Source organism: Cydia amplana, chromosome 16 (genome assembly GCF_948474715.1).
Source record: "Cydia amplana chromosome 16, ilCydAmpl1.1, whole genome shotgun sequence".
In the NCBI taxonomy this organism is placed as follows: domain Eukaryota; kingdom Metazoa; phylum Arthropoda; class Insecta; order Lepidoptera; family Tortricidae; genus Cydia; species Cydia amplana.
Window position 1 is genome coordinate 15,920,418 of NC_086084.1, and position 23,206 is coordinate 15,943,623.

A 23,206-nucleotide genomic window follows, 5' to 3' on the forward strand; every position below is an offset into this window, starting at 1 on the left:
CGTCAATGACAGCCGTCACCTTATTTGTTTTCATTTGGTTTTCATTCTGAATCGTCTCTGGGGGCTTCTTGTCGACCGCCATCTTGGTCACATCGGGTCGTGATTAATTTCTTTGTTTTTGCCCATTAATGTTGTTTAAAGTGTAATACTGATAGCTTATTATACAGTAAACTAATATGGAAGTGTGCGGATAATGAAGAATTAATCTTGATACGAGTTTAATCGCCATTCTGGCGTCAACGCCAGGTAGCCCCACGTGGCCCTTGTAAAGTCCAGCTATCGCCTTACAAGAGCTCATAATACAACCGAACAACGTCGTGCTCTACGAGCATTTGGTATTTCTACCTCTAACCGTGGCTGGCTAGAGCCCTAGAGGCCATAATTTTATAGTTTTATATACCGTACACTGGCTGAAGTTTATTTATTACAAATAATATTAATTCGATCCCACGAGGGATCCACTTCGACGTTGGCGAAATCATCGACAGTATCGATGGAGCCATATTACCCAAAGATTGATTGAATCGTTTCTGTTTCAAGAGATATTTCTGCTGTCACCATTAAATACCAATACATTAAATAAGAATAAGCAAAGCTAAGGGGCCTACAATGTACAATCATGCTCGTTGATGGTAAACATTACTAAAAATTGAGGTTATGACAAGTATTGGAAGAACTCTTTCGAACTTTTAAGATTATGTTCAGTTTTTTGTTTTAGGGTTAAAAGGCATAAATAAAATTAAAACGTATGCCTAAATCTATCCAACAAGACCATAAATTGTGTCCTGGAAACCGTCTATAGGCCCACATGTCTAATATTTTCAGCAATCAGTTGTGACTATTTACAAAGGTAAACCTTTTAAACACTATTAAGAGCCTTGATTATATCGCCGTTCTTTCGCAATATCTCCCTAATCCATACATGTTTGTTGCAGGATTAAATCTTGCCCAATATAAGGCGTTCGTAGTAGGTAGTATCTTTTCAGACAATACTTACCTATGGCGGTTTATGTACGTGTACAACGCAACCAAGTCGAAAAGTGACCCTTATCTTATTTACCTTTAAATTAAATAAACACCCAAATATCAGTTGTTTTATTTTTAATATGTATATTGTACAATATATACCAATCAAAAAAATTACACAGGTATGTCATATTCATCCAGAACAGTACACTAATTTACATTAACAAGTGGCATATTATATTGTAAATCAGGGCTTTAAATACCGTTAAAAAGTTGGTATCGTTACCACAAGGTGACAGATTTAACGTTAAGTTGTAACTAACGTTAGACCAGGTACCGTTAGTTATACTACTCTTTACCGGTAACAAAATGGTAACGTTAGCAGCTGTCAATTTGAGCTAACGTTAAGTCAAAGGTATCGATACACCATTGTTAACGTTAGTAGGTAACGTTAACAGCTGCTTATTTACCGTTTGATTAACTGATTGACAATCGAGCGAATGTTCATTCACTCTCAAGCGGAGATGGGCAATTTTAATAACAAAACTTCCGTGAGACAAAGAACAGTAATTTCTAACTAGATTTTTTTTGAAGAATGGGCTATGAAGCTTACACGACTACACGGTCAGAATTTCTCCCGACAATAATATTAATTATAGATTTAATGAAAAAAAACAATAATTTTGTAAATTTTCCATGACCGAGAATATCCCACACTGAGAGAAAAGTTTACTATTGTGGTTAATTTAATAGTATTTGTTTCGATCATGTTTAATTTATCTGCCCGAGGAACTGCTATATTCGCAGAATAGCAGCATGATTTTGGAAACAAACAGCAAATAATGTTCTACACAATTAATGGACACTTCTAGTTTTTTGGCAGTACATAACTGTACAAGTTATTGAAGACTACATACTTATTTTTCTCGCAATAATTAAATCAATTTCCAGCATAAAAAGTCAATGAAGTATGCTGTATTTCCAGGCTTCCACAGAGGCCAAGTCAAACTTTGTTTAAGATGTCAAAAAGATATCATTTTGTTATCATTCGCCCAACCGTCTCGCTCGCACCAATACATATTTCATCTAGTACGAGTGAAATGCACGCGCGAATGATATAAAATGACATCTTTTATAACAAAGTTCGAATTAGCATCAAGGTATATTAGGAAAATATACCTTATGACTTATGGCATTGCGTTAAGGTTTAATAATTCAATGCATAAAGTGTCTGTGTTTATGTGAAAAATGATAGGTGTCAATTTTTATATCTATTCACAAAACGTTTAGAATACAGGATGCACAGTCAGATATAAATAGACCCTTGAAGTCTTACAACTATCTATGATACTGGATCTCAAGCTTATTTGGTTAGTAAGTACCGTCCACCAAGTTATACTTCGAATAGCCACCCGGACAAATTCCAAAGCTAATTTCGAATTTTAAAATTTGACAATTCACGAGAAGAGTAACGTAACGTCAAAGGATATGTTTGTCCCTTTTCAACGATCCTGTCATCCGATGCTTGAGTAGAGAAACTATAAGAAGCAAATGTCAGCAATTCGTAACGCTTAGTTTTTGTTAGCGATAGCGCATCTCGACATGAGAACTAGTATGAGCCTGGCCCTCGATTACGTATAATTGCAAGGAAACTTGGGATCAAGTTATCTTAGTCAATTTAGAGCAGTTGGAAATCAACTCATTGTGAAATTTTTGAACGTTTTCAAATAATTTGTTGGATTAAGTAGTAAAAGTGTTACAGTATGTTATATATTTGTGATCTACTCACAAGGCCCTTTCATTTGGTACCCCACATGGTATGTTTAAAAGAAAAATGGTAAAAACTTTGCATCACAGTAACTACCCTCACCACTTTCGCGCTTGTCATCTCATATATTTGTGTTCAGGATATTATACTGAATGCACTGATACCAAATATACTCATATCCGAGACGACATGAGCGTAAATTTTTCTAGAAGACTTTTCGAGAAAAGGCCAGGCTACAATATCTGTACAGGTCTTGGAGGATACAACTAAACGGAGTAGCCATTAACAGGCTTTCCCCGCTGTCGAAAATAGGCGGCCAACGGTCATACACAATGTATGGACTGACGTTTATCTGACATGGCTATTTTTACGTTACGCATACATTTGACGTTCCCCTCCCCCGCAAAAATCGGCAGACTGTTTTGTACAGAAAATTACAGACATGGCGTCTCCGTTTGATTATATCCTCCAAGGTACAGGTTGATTGATACTGAGTGTATTAACACCATGTTCACCCATATCCAAGACGATATGAACGAAAAGTAACCTAAAGCCACCCTACCAACATTTTCGTAACAATGATTACACTGATTTAAACTTTCACGATTTTTACACATTATTAAATTATACAACGATACGCGATTAAGTCCCGTTGTATAATTTAATAATGAGAGATTATTTCTTGGAAATAATGTTGTAATATAAACTCCTTGTAGAGCACCTACCTGCGAAGAGATCGTGCTGTCAAAGTTGTAATGATTTAATATAATATTGTTAGTTAACTAAAGTTTTATTAATGCATCATTTCATCTTATACACCGCGGGATTTAGTAACCCGAAAGATTTAAACCACGTATTTTTGACGACAGTACGAGTAAATAATGTTATATCAACATGGGTCCAATTATATATTTTAATTAAACTACTATTTCAGTACAAATTAAATCATATTAATTTACCGCTTCTTTGTGAACAAACCTTTATTCAGAGAGTGAGCGAGTTTAATTAATCTCAAGTAGAGAAACAGAGAGCGAGCATGACATTTCACGAATCACTCCGATATCATACGATGCACGGCGAATGCAGTGACATGTGTTCCATGACAAGAAGTGTCAAGTTATGTCTAGGATCATGTTTACGTTGAAATTATTTCAATTGATTGGCACCTCAAAATACCACAAATTGTATCAAAACTTTATTAATTACTACAACAGTAGGTACAGTGCAGTTATTATTGTTGAAACTTTGCAATAAAATCTTTTCCTTTGAGTGAGATAACCAAAGCCATTAACCATGATTATATCCGAAAGAAATCATGTCTCTTATTGTTTTAACTCTTACTACAGCTGGAAAGGGATGATTACTTTGTTAAAATCAATGAATGACCTTTTGTTAAAATATCGATCATGCTTATCAGTACGTATTTTAAAATCGATCATGCTTATCAGTACGTATTTTAAATTCTCGATGTGTTGATTTATACTGAGTAAAGTAAAATAAACAACTATGTTAAACAATTACGCTTTTTTATTAATTTAATGAATTAGGTTTTCACACCTGAGGATGCCGAAGACCGGGCAAAGTGGAGAAGGCTGAGCAGGAAAGCGGACCCTGGCGCTAGACCGGGAAAACGCTAGGTTGAAGAAGAAGAATGAATTAGGTTTTCGAAGCGTGTACCACCGTTTTCAGCACAAAGATTTAATTTTAAACGGATTTCATTATTTAGGTTTACAAAAGTGTTCTTTATTTCTTCGGAAGCCGTTCGAATTTTTATTAATAATTCTTCTCCAGACTTCACTGGTGTTGAGTATTCCTTCCTTATCTTTCAGAGTTCCCCATAGAAAAAAAACCAATGGCGTTAAGTCGGGTGACCGGGCGGGCCAGGTTAGGACGTTGCTTCCACGGCCAATCCACCTCTCAGGGTATTGTTCGTCTAGCCAATTTACGAACTGGGAACGAGGCTGAAGTGGGTCCGTCGTGCCGGAAGCACATAGTTCTTCGGGTTTCCAAATCCGTACACAAAGTGAATATCCGCTAAATGAGCCGGAGGATAATGCGGCATGGCGAATTTTATTTATTACAGTCAATCAAATTTAAAGATTTTATCTTGCGCATATCTTGACATCAATTTCGTCATTTTCGTCAAACTATCAGCCAGTTATCGTGAAGGTAAATAGTTTGCACTCTCGTGATTGAGAACAGAACAAAATTTCGTTAGAAGTTCGAATTTGGCTAATAACCATGCAGTTAGTGCGTCTGCGTGTAAAATTAGTTGGTGGCTACGTCACGCATAAGGGTGTGTTAGAATTGAGATTTTTTAACTTGTGATTTGTTTTAAATAATTAATATCTCTTAAATTAAGGGTTTTTGGACTATGTGTTATATAACTTTATATACTCTAATTAGGATCTAAAATCGTTGGTTTAAATCTTTCAGGTAATAACCCCGCGGTGTATATAACCCTATTACCCTTTGAATTACCTTTTTCACGTTTTCTACAGCAATGCAGTCGACTGCAGCAATTTTGAAGCGCGACATTGCTACCGACTGCATTACTGTGGTAAATGTCAAAATCGAAGTTCCTGTCTGGATTTTGGCGTACATTAAAAATAAATAATCAAAGGAGGTCATCGATCAAATGGCCCGGAGGACAAGCCATCGTTAACTGGTAGAGAATGCCTTATGGCATTAAGTCCGCCTCTTGTACTATAAGTAGTGTCCGACCGAAGGTTCGGTTTCGGTTTCGGTTTCGGCCAGTTTCGGCCAAAAAATCATGTTTCGGCTGTAGTTTCGGTTTCGGCCAAAAAACGGCCGAACCTTTCGGCCGGGCCGAAACTTACGAAATGGTACTTCGGACAAAGACCAAAAGTTGGGGAATAAGTAGGACAACAATATTAATACCTACATATACTGATTCATGTATAATTAGGTACAGACATTAATTGGTTTATTATAAAACACATTTCCACTAATGAGGGCGCCACTGGACGGTTGACGCAGTCTTAAGAGGCTGTCAATACATAAGTGAATGAGATAGCACTGTCGCATGTTACTGGTCCCTGGGCAAGATAATAATAAGAAAACTAGCCTCACTTTTTACCTCAATTTACCATTGGTTTGTGTTCCACATGTCCTCTACTTCAGCTTAGCCTTTGGCCTCGCTGCGCCATGCTCGGCCTGCGGTCTCGCTTTTGAATCCAATGGACATTGGTTGGAGTCTGTGCTCAACTACTTATTCTGAAGCCTTAAGCACGGCTAGGGCTTTGACTTCGCATGAAAGTTCGCCTCAATGGGGCACTTCGGACTTTTCGGCCCAGGTGAAGATCGGTACCCGGCCTTGCGATATTGTTAACAAAAAATTTCGCGCTCGCTGCGCTCGCGTTTTTGATTGACCCTGTGTCTACATGTTAGCTTGACTGGTGAATGAATAGAGTTAGACCAAGAAAATTCTGCAATGATTTTGATAGCATACGCAGTGCAACTAGTGCAAATGTTATTTATACGTCATAATTTCATAGAAGTTTTGACGTTTAAAATAACACTTGCACTGCGTGTGTTATCAACTTATCAAAATCGTTGCAGAATTATCTTGGTCTAACTCTAGTAATTTTCATAAAAACCTGCTTAAGTAACATCAATTTCAAGGACATTGTGTGTTGACAGCCCCATAATATGTGTGTAAAAGCGGTTTTATGACATTTTTTCAACGATTTTAACAAGTCTACAAAAGTTTCGGTTTCGGTTTCGGTTTCGGCCGAAACTAGAGCCAAAGCCGAACATTCGGTTTCGGTTTCGGTTTCGGCAAAAAATCATGTTTCGGTCGGACACTAACTATAAGGTTTTTCTTTTGTGCAATAAAGATTAACCACTTTATTCATAAACTTTACGGGCCTGATTTAGTTCAATTATGTTTATCCCTTACTTACAAATACATAAGTTAAAGTGACAGATAAGGACAAACGATTATTACTATTATTAGCTAATTGAAGTTTGTAGCGCGTTTATGAATAAGGGGTTAAAGAAATAAAATAAATACAGATGATGACAGTAATTATATACGTATTCGCTAGGTGCACGACTGGTGCGGCCCTCATTTTGGCGGACTTTCTACGTTAAATCTTATGGAGTAAAATTAGTTCAAGCGGCTGCCGCTAGTACTAATGGCGGACATTCCATAAGATTACCTGTGTTTGTGACGATCAGCGCCACTTCCCCCTCCACCGACTTCGCACCTTGCCAATATTATATCAAAGACGCCTGTACCTAATATAAACCGACCAAGTAACGAATTAGCTATACCATCATATTTAAAAAACTAATTTATGACGTTTTGCAACCTTCTTATTTTGGCAAATATATTCCGACACAGCCGGGTGGTATTTTATCTGTCCAATCTCGGTCCATTGTGTATTTGCGTCTCACATTTTGCTTAATGAGAGAGTGAGACGCAATGCATATTGGACAAAGATCTTAAACAAGTAGAATACCACCTCTTTCATTTGATAAACATAAAGAATAATGACAAAAGACTATGAACTCTAACTACTAGAATTAAAGTTGAGTTGAGAGTACATAATTATCTTTAATGTATTTTGACTGATTCTATTTCAATTTGACAGAAGCCCTGCCGTATTTATGGTCAATAAGGTCTACTGGCCTTAAAATTGTGTATGAAATTACAAGCAAATATCAGCTTAAAGAATGATAGTGTTAACGTTAGTTTGGTAACGTTAGTTTATAATGTGAATTGGGTAACGTTAACAAGCCCTGCAATAAAAAGTAAAATTACCGGTAAAATTAACGTTAACTAGCTAACGTTATAATAATGTTAAGTTATCAAGTATCGTTACCATTTACTACCGGTAATAAGGTATTTTTATGATTTTAACGTTAAGTAACGTTACTTTATAATGTGAATTGGTAACGTTAACAAGCCCTGTTGTAAATAACAAATATATGCACTATCTAATTATCTGCATTTTGATATGATTTTATTTTAGTAAACTTAGAAGACATAGATAGGGAACAAAGAGAATATAAGCAGTTGTTTTTGATATCTTCAAATTTGTTCATCATTTTGATTAACATTGTTTTAACATCGCTTTTAAATTGTCCGTCCATGTTTCAATTTTTTTCAATAAACCGCGAGTGACAATTTGAATTGACGTACGCAGGGCGCGCTCAGCGGAAAAAAAAATCTGTTGGTTCGATGTACATTGCTGCTTTTCTTAGCGCAATACTGCTCTTTGAGTGTTGCCCTACTTTAGTTTGCTTTACATTGCTACTGACAAGATTTGGTTGATGGACTATATGTAATGTGGTTAGAAAGTGAGCCCGCGCCATATCCTATTTTATTTATTTATAGTCCAGACGTGATTAGAAATTTGTTGAGACGACTGATAAAATAAATATATGAATCGAAATTCGGCGGCGTACGTCGGCGAAATATATCGTGCACTGATTCGTCATAGAAATTGTTTCAGAAATTGATCAGTGCAAATGCAATTTTGTCAACTGTACGAAGGATGATCATAAGTATCATAACATTGAATTGCTACGGTACGGATCATCGGCGTTTGTTAATGTAATGTACCTACTGCAAGCTGCAAAAGACGACTATAAAAATAATATTAGAATGGAGTTCATTCATAAAGTGGGTTGGTATGCATTTTTGCAGCAATGTGTACAACTTTTGGCAAGTATCGTCAAGTCCATCAGATCTGGGGTCTACCGCGAAAACCGAAATTCGTAAATTGCGGGGATCTTTCTCTTTTACTCTTATTAAGACGTAATTAGAGTGACAGCGACGAACTTCGATTTTCGCGGTTATAACCCTGTCCGTTCGTTCGTATGTCATAGTACTCATAGTCACAATATTTTTTTTTAGGAAACTACAGGCTACAGGATATCAGGTAGGTAGCTACTATCTATATATTATCATGTAAGTACCTGCTTAATATTTACCTAATAGCTAACCTACCTACCTGCACTTTATTGTTTGTACGGGGAATTTGGATGCCATCGTACATCGTACCTATACACTTATACAGTGATAGTACTATCAAGGTACTACCTATGAAGCTACGGAACCCATGACGGGTGCGTGATACGATTAGTGTCGTTTGATGCGACATGCATTCTCACCGGTTTTTACTGTAGGTACCAAATTATACTTAGGGTTTCCCAGTACCCAAATTTAAGAATAAATTACAAGGATATAATTTCACAAGGCTCCATTATGATTCACCCCACCGCACCATATCCGGGTCATGGGGTCAAAAATACAATCAGCAGAGTCGTTAACATGATTATTAGCCAACAATCGTGTGTAGATAAAGGAACGGAGACGTTTGTGCAATTGGGAGATAATGATTTGGGACATCTACTTAATCATTATCTTGAATATTCATTTTCATTATAGCAGTGCGTTGCTATGTTGTTTTAATCAGGCGCTATACGAGCCAGTAGGCGTGGGTTGGGCGTGGGAGTGGAAAATATAAAAATAAAATGAAAACTGATTTAGGTACCTATTTTAAGTAAAACGTTAACATATTCTTATCATTATTATTTTACATACATGCTGATAAATGTTACAAATAAATGAAAAATAACAATTAATATAGGTATATTTTTCCTGTTCAAAAACAAAACAACAGAATCTTTACGGCGAATATTGTTTATATAAATTACTTACTTAGGTATGTCTTATGTAGACGTTGGAATATAAAAAATAAATACAATGTATAATAATTTGATAATCAGTCTTTCACATTAAAATCGAATCGTTAATATGAAACCCTAAAACGAATAACAATTTCCCCATAATTTTTAAGTACCTATGTATTTAATATGTCCTTATTATTATCACAAGTTCTACAAGCACAACGTGGGACACACTGGATATTTAACACTTAAAAAAACCCCTTTATCCCGGTACAATCCGCAGCATATTATTGCATACCTGCTGCCAAAGATTTCAAAAATAAGGACTCTGTACCATATCCGCTACTTTTGATATAGACTGTACCTACTGTACCCACACACACAACACGAGCATTGGATATTCATAGTCATAGCCTCTTATGAACACGACGAACGATAACACTCGGAAGGAAATTCAGGAGAGGTGCCCGGAGTGTCAATTCGTATCACGCCCAAGCTAAGGCGGTGAATATATTCATTATTCCTTTATTTCACTAGACACTATATACTTCTACTTCGCTATATGCTTCACTAGACTAGTTTCACCATTGATTCCCTTATATTCTGCATATTCCACTGAATAACTAAGTAGAAATTTGTTCTAATAACATCTTCCAACCACAGCACACATGGGGTGTCAGCTACCGACTGGTGCGAGCGTTGTCCCCATACAGCACGAACTCGTAAACATCTGAGCGGCACAGCACCCCCGGACGGCGTTTACACGGCGGCGGCGATGCTACTACGATGCGTTTGCGACTATGTCTCGAATCCTGTATTTTTTTATTATTTGGAACTTGAACCTGCGTTTCGTCTGCTAGCGTTTCTTGATCCTCAAACACATAATCGCTGGATAAAAGCGCTTCTAAAAGCTGGTCTTTATCTTCTGAATCTTTAGCAGTTTTCTGAAACTCCGTCGCTGTATCATCTTGTAACTGTCCACCAGCTCCTATAGCTGCATTATCCTGCAACTCTGAGTTAAAAGCTTTCTGTCCGTGATCCGATTCACTAATTAACTGTCCGCTGGAACCCACTCCACAACCAACGCCTGTTGCACAGTTTTCTTTATCTTTCCTACTGAAATCTGACCCATGTCTGTCTTTAGGCGCGCCGTAAGCGCACCCGAGGAGCAGAAATATAAACACAACGCGCATGTTTTATGGCAAGTTTTAACCACAATCTACGGACTATGAAACTATGATATGAGTCATATAAAAGCGAATGTTTTAATGGCGACGGACGGTCTGGTCCAACCGATTCTAAGTCTGTTTGTAAACTGATCGACAAACGCGTCGCTCGCTTCTTATATTAGATGCCAAACACGTGTCGTTGCCCGCATTTTCCAGGAATTAGATCAGTGGGTTTTCACTCAATTTATTGGTGTTTTATGGTGGAAATGCTTTTTGACTGGCTTTTCAGCCATATATGTACCTATCTCATTTTAGGTTGTTGCGTTTTAGCACGGATCAAACAAAGGGCAAATACTTAATTATAGAGGACTTTAACACTCCCGCGTATGTTAGTGAAAATTAATGGTTAATTAAATTAATAACTTAATTTTTATTTTATATTTGAATATTTTGTATTTTTGTTTGACATGTAGGTAAATGAGATGTACATTTACCTACATGTCAAAATTACCTATTAATTCTAATAAATTAAAAAGTACCTAGTCAAGTACGGCTACCTACCATCAGTTTGGCACTGACATAAACGCCGTCGAGAACGTAATTTACTTTCTATACATCTCGCTCGTACTCGCATATTAGTGCAAACGAGATGTATAGAGAGTAAATTACGTTCTCGATAGCGTAAATGTCAGTTTTGACACTGTCAGTGACTCATGGTATGGGCTCAGTAGTCACCGTGTTTTTAAATACATACGTGAAATGCCTCGAATACCATAAAAAAGCTCACCTATGGTATGTGGTGGTATGGTAGTAGTATAGGTACATACTAACTAAGGACTTTAAATTATGAAATTTTGGATCAACATTTCATATCATTTGCCAACTAAAATCGACAGTGTCAAAAGCCAATGAATTCATACTTTCCTACCTTCTCTCCTTTCAAATACTAGCTGTAGGTATAACAAGCAATACTTAAAAATCAGTTCTTGAAAATTGCTCTAATGACTAACGGATGAAATTTCCAATACAGTAAGATAAAAATTGATACCTATATATTTCAATCTCGGTAAGATCTTTAGAATGTATGATAATCTATGACATCTGAGATCCCGAGCGAGGTTATCCACAGGTTACACAACGTAACATTTATTACTAACACGAGCTTCATATACTTAAGTACAAAGAGATAATAAGATGCAGTCGATGATACATTCAGTTTCATTGTCGATAGGCCCCGCGTGCGGGGTGCGGACGATTTCCAAAACGCATGCCACAGGGCCCGCATTCGTGGAGTTGCTTTCATTGGTTGATAGGACGACGGAACAGTTTTTCGCTCAATCTGATTAAATTAACAATTTAATTGTGACTGTGGACGCTAAAATGATATTGAAGCACATTGGCTCGCCAATTCCACTTGATTGTCCCTGGACGGGCCTTTTTAAGCGAAAGTGGAGGGCCCACGCGTAATCGCCTTTTCATACAGACGTAGTCCTCATCCTATCTTATGGGGCCCACTGATTACCAGTCCGCCGGACGATATCGCACTGTCAGTTGTTCGGAACTGTCAACTTTTTGTTCTAACTGATAGGCTGATGCCGTCCGGCGGACTGATAATCAGTGGGCTTGTTTAGACGGGCTCTACAAAGTGACTATTAGGTACAATGTGGGTACATGTAGCTTTGACTCCTTGAACAGCGATTATTGATGATTTGAATTCTGGATAAATTTAATTTGATAAATCATCAAAACAAATGCGTCATGGCGGGATAACCCGGTGAGCCGGTGACTTGTGAGGGTCGCGGTCACCGCGGACATAATCGAGCAGGACACCAGCGACTTCCGTTATGGAGAGCTATAGATTAATACATTAACTGCCAGCCACTCACTAGGGGAGTGCACTGTTCGTAGGCGCTTTTCGCTACATACTGTTTTTCCCGTCCCGTGTTATCGGCTATGCTCGTAGCGCGTAGCTCGTGCTGGCACTAAACTTAATGTGTTAAATAAATAAAAACACATTTGTTCGCCTTAAGATTACGTCACACAGGCGCGTTTTCCGGGCAGCGGGCTCAGCACGGTTCCATTTTTATCGACTATCACTAAGCCCGTCACTTTCGCACTTACATACTTGTTAGAACGTGACAGGCATGGTGATAAATGATAAAAATGCGACCGTGCTACTAGGGCAGGGCGCGCCGCTTTTACATATAATACGCTCACGCTCCGCCCGGAAAACGCGCCTGTGTTACGGAACCTTTAAGTACAGTCACCACACGGGATTGTTACGCCATTTAGGATCCTATTAAATTGGTTGTTCCATACTTACGCTATGCAATGTGCAATTTAGCTAGAACCCTAAATGGCGTAACAATCACGGAGTGTGACTGCACCCAGGGCCGGATCTAGGGTAGAGCGAGTGGAGCGGCCGCTCTAGGCGCCGGATGGCAAGGGGGCGCCAAAATGACAAATGAGAAAATAGTTATTTTCGATACAAGTGCGAAAAAGAGGAAATTCGAAACGAGTGGCGATAAATTAAAACACGACCGAAGGGAGTGTTTTAAATCGACACGAGTTGCGAATTACCTATTCGCACGTGTATCGAACAACGTTTTACAGTACATATGGCACTTTAAAGTTTCGACATACGCACGAAAAGTGCTATTTTACGCACTAGTGCGGAAAAGTAGCCCCATATGTACTGTAAAAAAAGTTAAAAGACGCGAGTTTGGGTGGAAAATACGCTTGAAAACTTCAACGAAGGGCGCCAAAACCCGATTTCGCTCTACCCTGATCAAGGGCTCGGGCCGACACTGACTGCACCTACTGCACTGAACGGGCGAGCTGAAAATATGGGTAACGTAAAAAAAGCGGACTTCATGCCATGCCATTGGGCACTCTCTAATAACAACTGTCTTTCTCATCAGGGCCATCCGACATGCATAACCAATTTTTTTGAATATAAACTCATCCACACTTAGTCTATCTATTGGATACATTATGTAAATTAATTACATATAGGCAGTAGAATCCGCTTATAATGACATCGAAGGGAAGTGAAAAACACGTCATACTAAGCGGATGTCATATAAAACATAGTTGATTAACTTCTTATTTTTGTTATGTTTTCCTTGTTATTTTATTACTGGAGCTAAGTACTTATCTAATGTTTTTCTTTCTGTGAAAATGTATGATATGAAAATGCATTAAGTAAGCACTAATATTGTTAGTATCCATTAACAAGTATCCATTTAGGGTTGTTTCCAACATATAAATTAGATTATCTACAGCGGTCATTAAATCAAAATAGAAATACACTGAAATAAGTAATTTATAACCTTAAAATGCAAAATATGGAGATGACGGCTGTCACCGTACCAAGCTATGTGAAAAATACTAACTTTCATAGTATTCAAACGGATATAATTGATTATACGAAAAATAATCTGTTAGTATTTTCCTTATTGTGTTTTAAAGTAATCTCTTGTTTGGAATTTTGAATCGTTTCAAGGAATAGGTATAATTAACAATTTTATGTCCGTTCGGAGGCTACATTGTCACATAATATTACATCAATATAATATGTACTATAATATATTATACAGTATATTGTATAGTATAGTTTGATATATAAATCTATGCTTCTCGCGACCAACGATAGGCCCCAGTGTTTTCAAGACTCCACAATATGTCGCTTGCGCTAGTTGGTGCAGCGGGCTCAGCACGGTTCCATTTTTATCGACTATCACTATGCCCGTCACTTTCGCAATTACATAGTTGTTAGAACGTGACAGGCATGGTGATAAATGATAAAAATTCGACCGTGCTACTAGGGCAGAGTAGCTTAGAACTTACAAGGCGTCTACCAATGTTTCTGCAGTTTCTACTAAGTAAGTACCTATCATGTAAGTATAAACACAATAGTTAACATTAACGTAGGAAAAACCCGCCCCATCACACGTGCGGGTATTGCCTCATTGCTCCGGCTAATGTGTGTTATCGAAAGGATTATCAGTACCTACACTCATATTGACAACAATAACATAACCTTAAATAGAGCAGTGTAAACTGAAAAGTGGCACATACAAAACAAAAAGTGACCAGTGCCAAAAGGACCGATTCAGAATTAAAAACATGTTACATTTCAAACTGGTTTTGATACGACTTTTACCAAGGGGGAAGGTTCGGGCCGTAAAACGCAGTCACGGACAGAATCTAGTATAGTAGTGACTTGTTCTATACATTTTACATTAAACACATTACCGTTTTTTTTTATTACATATTATAAAAAAATAAAAATAAAATAAAAATAAAGTTATTTATTTTCAGATTCCGTAGATCCATAGATTGTTATATTATACATGTGTATATTATATAATAGGAAAATATACCCCTACTAGCGGTTGTTTAAGGCAAATTCGGAGTGCACTGCGCAAGCGCGATGCGGGCGGGTCTTTCCAAGCCGCAAACAACACACCGCGATCTGAGACTATCGCGAGGACACTCAAAATGGCATCTACTAGCGCCACCGATAATCGCATGCGATTTGCGATACATTATATTATAAAAAAATCTGTGAAAAAGTATGAGTCCGGGAATCCCGAGTCTTATCCATGTTAAGTATAATGTTTAAGGTAATTCACCCGAAATGGCACTACCTATTCCTACACCTTGATAATATGAGAACAAGTCCATAACTACGAGACCCATTATTCACAAACATTCACTTTGAAATGAAATGAAATAAAATGAAAATAATTTATTTGACATAACAATCTTAAGACTAACAGATATTAAATACATACCTAAGTAAGATATGACATTATTTTGTAACTTGTTGTATCATGAAATTGCCACTAAGTTTGTATAGAGAAATAATGGGTGAATGTTACACGTATTTATATTTTTAAATATTATTAATACATATTTATATTTGTTGTATTTATGCACAAGTCTTCACTATATTCGTCCCAGAATACGCAAAATAACAGTTCACTGGATAATGTCCTTGATTATAAGAGGGTTGTACCTTGAGTGTATACATGATAGGTGGCAGCAGGTGATGCTCAACTTCGTGTTCCTTCAACTGCGCAGGAGTCAGCGGCCGCCAGTAGCCCGGATGAGGGTATGTGAAGATAGAACGCAGTGCTTTAACATTGGGATCCCAGATGGTGATGATGGGATCTTGGTTTTTAGCCAATGGGTGTAAAGGTATTGCAGTAGACATGGCTAGAAGTAGTAGATATTTGAAAAACTCCATTTGGTATTAAAGAATCTTAAAAATTAGTTGTAATTTGGGAATGTCACACTTCTTTCCGTAAAATTACTGTATCTTTTTTTACATTATTTACTATACTTTTTTTATATATTTTTTATAAATAAATACGCAGTTTTATTTCAGCCAGTGCTTTGGGCGCACTGTGCTTCTTACCGATTATTTTTTCTATAAAGAAATAATGACTGAATCTCATAAAACATATCTTTAATATTGTTTACATGATTAATTTAATATAACAACGCTGTGTTTTGCGTTCCGTAACGAATTACATAATAAACGTGAAAACTGAAATTCAGACGACAATAAGACGACATGCATGTTTCAATTAATGCTATTTGTATTTTTTATTGATTTCGCGCGGTATAAATTAAATTAAAATTTGTTTGTGGTTGTATTTTAAACTAGCGACCCGCCCCGCCGGCTTCGCACGGATTAACAAATTATACATAAACCTTCCTCTTGAATTTTTCTATCAATTAAAAAAACTGCATCAAAGTCCGTTGCGTAGTTTTAAAGTTCTAACCATACATAGGGACAGATAGACAGCGGGAAGCGACTTTGTTTTATACTATGTAGTGATACTATGCACATTTTTAGTTTTTTTAAACGGCATATCTTTTTAGCTGATGGTTCTTAGGTCCTTTTGTAATTATTAGCCCATAATTAAAAAAAAATGTATACTCCAAATAAATAAATTTTGTAGTGTAGGTACTTCATTCATACTCACCTAAATGCTACATATATCCATATTTTCTTCAAGTAAATAAACAAACAGCTTGCGTCCTACACTACGAGCATTAATGACCATTCTATAGTAGGTACTCGTAACATCTGTTATGGCTTGGAATTTATAACATCCAACTACAATAAGGTAAACAAAATACTTGGAAAACCATATCCTATTCTGTTTCGCTTTTACACCTATTTATACGTACATAATACTTACTCGTATATTTCTAAGTCTATTATCTTTTCACCGCTGGCGCTATTAGTTATTTATTTATGTTAGTCAGTGAAAGTAGTTGGTGAAACTACAAAATAAAATACTATAGGTACTTACAAAGAAACAATACCTGTAAACTGATTTATGTGCAGTTTACACAGAATGACAAAATTCATCTCGGAGGCACATATAGGATCTACAATATCTACATATTATAATTAAAAGAAATAAAATATATATTTACGATAACCTGAGTAAACAAATATAATTTGAAAATAATTAAAAAAAGCATATTAAACCTAAGAGCCGAAGTACATTATTAAGAATAATATAATTCGTTTAAAAATACTACCTACTAATATTTAAAATTTAATTAAATATACGATTACGATACGGTACGGTACGGTACGATTTTGTGCCGGTGGCTGTAGAGACCACGGGGCCGTGGGGTAGGGAAGCCCGCCAATTATTTAGGGATTTAGGCCGGCGTTTGCGGGAGAGGGGTGGTGATCCTCGTTCTGGGTCGTACTTGGTCCAACAGGTCTCCATAGCAGTTCAGCGGGGGAATGCTGCAGGCATTATGGGGACCTTTGAGCCAGGTACGATGCAGGGGGGGTTATTTTAGGTTAAGTGTAGAATTAATATTTTTTTAAGGTGTGTGTTTTTGTAATTAACTTTAATTGATTAATTTAATCATATTTTATGATGTATTTTGTAAATAAAAAATTATTAATTAAAGTAAAAAAAAATCTAATTAAATATTCAATTATTTATAATTCAGGACATTAAGTTGAACGGAAAAACAATGTAATTGATAATGTTAATATTGGTAAATTGTGAATTTGCCTTAGTTGGCTTACATTTACAACTTAGAAAATTTCCACTAGGCGCTAGTGTACAAGTCTAGTAAACTGATAACTAAATTCAACTCAGAACCCAACGACTCCGTGGCGCAACGGTAGCGCGTCTGACTCCAGATCAGAAGGTTGCGTGTTCAAATCACGTCGGGGTCAAAGAACTGTTTTTTTCCTTTTTAATTTATAATTTTCTTTTTAATTTCTTAATATTTTCCTAATTCATCTTGCAGTTTCAGTTATTTTTAAACTATTTAATAAAATTATGAATAAGTTGATTTTAATTTATTCGTTTTTAGATTATTAAATTAAATTGAAATTTATATTATCCATTTAACATTTTTTCTTCATTTTATTTATATTTTAAAATGTGATTCGATTAAAATAATCTCTATAATAGGCGATAAATAAATAAATAATATTGCTGAAGTCTAATTTGATTAATTTGAAGAAATAATTAAAAAAAAATGAAAAACAAAAGTTGGAGATGCCGGGGATCGAACCCGGGGCCTTTCACATGCAAAGCGAACGCTCTACCACTGAGCTACATCCCCTACGGAATTATCTCACGAATTTGATGGTTGAATTCGGATAATGTTTTCAATAAAAATCCTTATTGTCAGAAATATATCAAAATAAAAATAAAAACTAAAAGAATAGGGTATTTGACAATTTTTTAAAGAATGGTATCAGTCGATCAGGTTTGTTTTGAGGATCAAATGTCTGTATGGGACCCATTGTCTTAAAATATGTGAGATATTGCGTTTATGTGTATGGTTGCTATACAATATTTTTTTAAATTAAATATAAATCGAATGGTATCATTATTCTTTTCCTATTTGGAAGTTAATAAATATTTTTTTTTTTACTTTAAGGCCTTGTATTTTTTTTATTATTCCCATATATTTTTTAAATTTCCAATGTATTGTGATAAATTGCTCATTTTCTATCTATATAACTAGATTTAGATATAGAATTCAACATGTGTCAAATACCCTATTGCATCTAAGATAAAAAAATTAATCTTGAATAAATATAAAAACAATTAGTTATTTATGTAGGTTTTGTATCATAATTATATTTCATTAAAGTTTTAAACGATATTTGACCAGCTAAAATATATTTAAAAAAAATATATAGTTAAATTATTTTATTGATTTTGAAGTTCGGTAGGTATCGATTAATTCTTATTTAATAAAAAATCAGGCATAAAAATGTAATGTAAGTAATTAAATTCCAGATGAAGGAATTGGAGGTAAATTAAAAATAAATAAAAAGTTATACAGTGTGTAAATCGAATACGGGCGAATATTTAAACGGTGGTTAACATAGGACCTAAAAAGTATATTGAGATAGATTTGACTTAGAAATGCAATGAAAATTTTAACCATACAAAATAATTCGGCCCGCATTGTAATACACCACACAAGTTACGGAATACGAGCTTTTTAAAGTAACTGTCAACACTTGTTAACAACAATAGAAAGCTCTTATCTCGTAATGTCATGCCATATTATGTTTCTTAATGTTTGCAGTACATTGCTGCTCGGTACATGTGAAAAATAATAATTACGGGGTCATAATTAAGTGTAACTTAAAAAAACTTCTTAATTCATGATTAGACGGGTAAATTCTAGATCTGGTTTAATTTATTGCCCGTATTGGACTTTCACACTGTATACAGCATTTAAAGCCCCGCGATTTAAAAATTATGTATTCGTAAAACAGTAAAATGAAACAACAATGAACATTAATATAAATACTTTTAATTTTATCTATCTCTCAATAGATAACTTACAACTAACAGTAGGTACCAAGTCATAGCCGTGTCATTGCGCAGAAAAATACGCTTTATTCATTAAATATTAACACTAATAAAAGTAAAATATTAATAATAGTATTGCTCAAATGCCTGGCAATACTATTAGAAGAATAAAACTAGTAGCATTGCCTCATGCAAATTACATTTAAATAATAAAATAATACCTAAATAATAGGTATTACATATGATCAAACTCCAATAGGCTAGGCATTGTATGTAGTCGTGAATAAACCTTCGCAGTTGCTTTTCTTTACATATTTTTAAGTTGGATGAGATTTTTCATCTTAATGTTTCAACAAAATATATGAACAAAATGTATTCGAATTAATTATAATTAAAATATAATTTACCTTAACAGCCAATAAAATAAAATAACTATTCTGTCAACGCATATCAAAATTTTAAAAATAAATAATTTATCACAATAATTTTGACAACGTTCAAATACTACTAGGTACTTACTAAATCTTGTTTTGACTTATCTCAGGTACTAAAATTACATTTGGCATTCGATTGTTATTTTAGTATAAAATTAGTACAAAAGCAGAATGATTGGGTTGTTAGTTTAGTAATCAAACTGTCAATCTAGTATCTGAGATATAAAAACACTTACATTGTCAGAACTTGAATGGTACTAAGTTTTAAAGAGTCGTTTAACTTCAAACTCAGGTAAATCCATCTGTCAGATTATGCGACTTTGGTATTCAGAAAAGGTAGTATTCAGAATAGGGTAGAGCTGAGAGGGTCAAATGGATTTACCTGTGTTTGAAGTTAAGTTAAGACAACTGTCGTTTCATGCAAAGACTTAAAACTCAAGATGAGTTTTAAGACTCAGACTCCATAATAAACTCAGCCATCATCATCTCCATAGATGGCGCTATGCCGCGCTCCTGGCAGCTGCTTTTGAAGCACTCGGCGATGCGCAGGATTCGCCAGCAGTGGTCCTCCATGTCATCAAACTTTTGCTCGCAGGAGTGGATCAGGGCTACCATTTGTTTGGACAACACCTCACCTGTTAATCAATCAATCAATCAGTTTATTTTCAATAAAACATACTTAAATGCATGGAAATACAATTATACTTATGGTGCACAATATAATCAATATAAAATATAATAAAACTGTCACAACAATAATAAATGCATTACAGATTAATAGAAAGTCAGAGTCAGAATTACACGTGTCGATATTAAACGTTAGCTTTGGTAAGGGCCACTTGCGCGATCCAGGGTTAGCCAACTACCTCTGAGTTAACCGTTAACACAGGGTTAAATTGTAAAAACTCCGAGTTTAACCGGTTAATTCCGAGTTGGTGGCTAAGCCTGGGTTGCGCAAGTGGCCCTAGGAAAACTAGTTAGTTAATCGTTTTAGAGAGAAGGAGAATAAGTATTTGTTCTATTAAGGATTTCACTTTCGCTTTTTTTTTGTAATTATTCTTTTTATAAATCTAATTTTTTTGTTATTATTTTTACATAGACATGAGCAGTAAAGTGGCTGGATTGGATGAACTACTGGACCATAAGAGAGGCCAGGGAGCCTCCCGATCTCTCCCGAACTCTATGGCTGCTGCTCGACGCAACGTTGCGCAGCTACAGTATTTTCCACAGCACTGACTAGAAGCTTGTAATTTGTAATACAAGCAGATGTCACTTTTTGACAGCTTTTGTTAAAAAGGGACTTCCACTTGTAATAAAAGTTACAAGCTTTTGAGAAACGGGCCCCTGGTGTTTAATTTTTTTATTACCGTTAGGGAAAGACTTGATGAACTTGTCTGTGTTCTCATGATGCATCCTCTCTCCATCGGTGAGCAGGTTGAAGTGCCTGGACATGCACTGGATGGCACAGCCGAGCTCCCGGTGCTCGAACTTGAAGTCGTCACGCCAGAAGTGGAAGAATTCCTCCATCTTCTCTTCTGTCAGGCCGGACTGTGAACAAAATTTAGTGAATAAAGGAATAAATATTATTAGTGTATCCAATATTCTTTTCATAACATAATTACATGCCACAGTAGCGTAGCCACGAGGGACAGTTTCTGAGATAAAACGTTCTGAAGCGCCATTTCAAAGCTTGCGACATCCCATCTGAATTCTGAGCGCTGGGAGGAGCTTGCGGTTAAGAGGTCAGAATGGCGCAATAAGCTAAGAGAAGGTGTAGCTACTTTTGAAGATGCTCGACTTGAAAACCTGGACCAAAAGCGCCTTCAACGGAAGTTTCGACCTAAGCCTTCTTACGCATACACATATAATGACCAAGGGCAGCTTTATTGTGTACAGTGCGATCGGAAATTTAAAACTAAGTTGGTTTTGCGAGCCATAATATACCTACTTGCTCATCAGAGGAATTTGTAAAGGTCGCCGTTGTCGGAGACGACATGGAGGACTATATATACACGCCACATCAGGGAATCACGCATTCTGATAGAAAAAGATGCCTACAAGAATTTCGATTTCGAAGTTCGCGGTGAGCCCCCCAGATTTCCATGCGTAGTAACGTGGGATACTGACTTTCTGAATGAACAGGTTCTGGAAGAATAAATCATTACCTCGCCGTAATTCACTGAAACCACCCAAAAAGCGTCTATCCATCAAAACAGTCTGTCAAACGCTACTAAAAAAAACCAAAACCCTGAGGCTCTTCGAGGCGAAGAGTGACGACCCAGAACTCTGATAATGACCCACTCCACCCAATGATAATGAAGGATCATTATACTTAATTTTTGGGGTCTCTGATCCATTGATAGAACTTACACTCTCTCTGCACTGCTTGAGCGCCTCTCCGAAGCCAAGAGTGACGTCCTTCATCACCTCCACGGTGGCGTGCGCGAGCGCAAGCGCTGCCAGCGACAGCACCAGCCGGGCTAAGGGCGACATGATTGGTTGTGGGGTTTTTGCGGAGTTCAATGAATATATACGTGTGCCAGCGGGTGGGGTAGGGTAACCAAAAAAAAAAGGAATAATGTTGATGAAATAAAATTAAGATTTTAATTCTGATACATATAATCAATCAACGCGTTTAGATAAAGGGACAGACGGACGGACAGACGGACGGACAACAAAGTGATCCTATATGGGTTCCGTTATTCCTTTTGAGGCACGGAACCCTAAAAATGGTTCTTAGGTTTGATTATTGATGAACACTTAAACTGGAAATATCATATCGACGCAGTATGTTCTAAACTAGCGCGATTTGTTTTTGCTCTAAGAAATCTTAAAAATTCGATTTCCACTCAGGCCGCGTTAGCAGCTTACCACGGATATGTATCATCTACCCTTAATTACGGCCTGCTACTGTGGGGTAATTCTGTTGACGTCCAGAGGGCATTTGTGATCCAGAAATATTGTATACGAGCAATGGGTGGCGTTAAATTTGATGACACGTGCAGACCTCTTTTCCAAAAGTTTCATATTCTCCCCCTAGCCTGTATGTATATTTTGAAAGTATGTCTTTTCACAATAAAGCACCCGGAGTACTTTATAAAGCGCGAGGAAATGTTCGCAAGAGAACTCCGGGCTCAGTACCAACATCTACTATACCAGCCAGCCTGTACGTCTGATATTTGTAGGAGAAATGCATTTAATATGTGTGTTGTAATATTCAACAACCTCCCTAAAGAGCTCAGAAAGTTAAATGGGACGGTATTTAAAGTAAAATTGACTGAATGGCTACATGAACATTGTTTTTATAGTGTTAAGGATTATTTAAATTTTAAATTATAATGTTTAAAATGACAATTGCCGATTTGTATTTGA

General features: G+C 36.4%; 1 protein-coding gene and 2 non-coding genes across 3 annotated transcripts; 1 reads left to right on the forward strand and 2 right to left on the reverse strand.

Annotated features, from left to right (window-relative positions):
• The first annotated feature begins 17,722 nt into the window (after nt 1–17,722).
• On the forward strand, nt 17,723–17,794 carry Trnaw-cca (transfer RNA tryptophan (anticodon CCA)). Its single transcript has one exon. It is a non-coding gene; the product is annotated as a tRNA-Trp (tRNA).
• Nucleotides 17,795–18,117: 323 nt separating this feature from the next.
• Nucleotides 18,118–18,189, reverse strand: Trnaa-ugc (transfer RNA alanine (anticodon UGC)). The gene has a single exon. It is a non-coding gene; the product is annotated as a tRNA-Ala (tRNA).
• A 2,088-nt stretch (nt 18,190–20,277) lies between these two features.
• LOC134655045 (general odorant-binding protein 1-like) lies at nt 20,278–22,355 on the reverse strand. Its single transcript, XM_063510502.1, has 3 exons — nt 22,205–22,355; nt 21,202–21,382; nt 20,278–20,469 (listed from the first exon to the last, which is right to left on the reverse strand). Exons 1-3 carry the CDS (start codon nt 22,325–22,327, stop codon nt 20,282–20,284), a joined length of 492 nt encoding a protein of 163 aa, XP_063366572.1. The 5' UTR covers nt 22,328–22,355; the 3' UTR covers nt 20,278–20,281.
• Nucleotides 22,356–23,206: the final 851 nt, after the last annotated feature.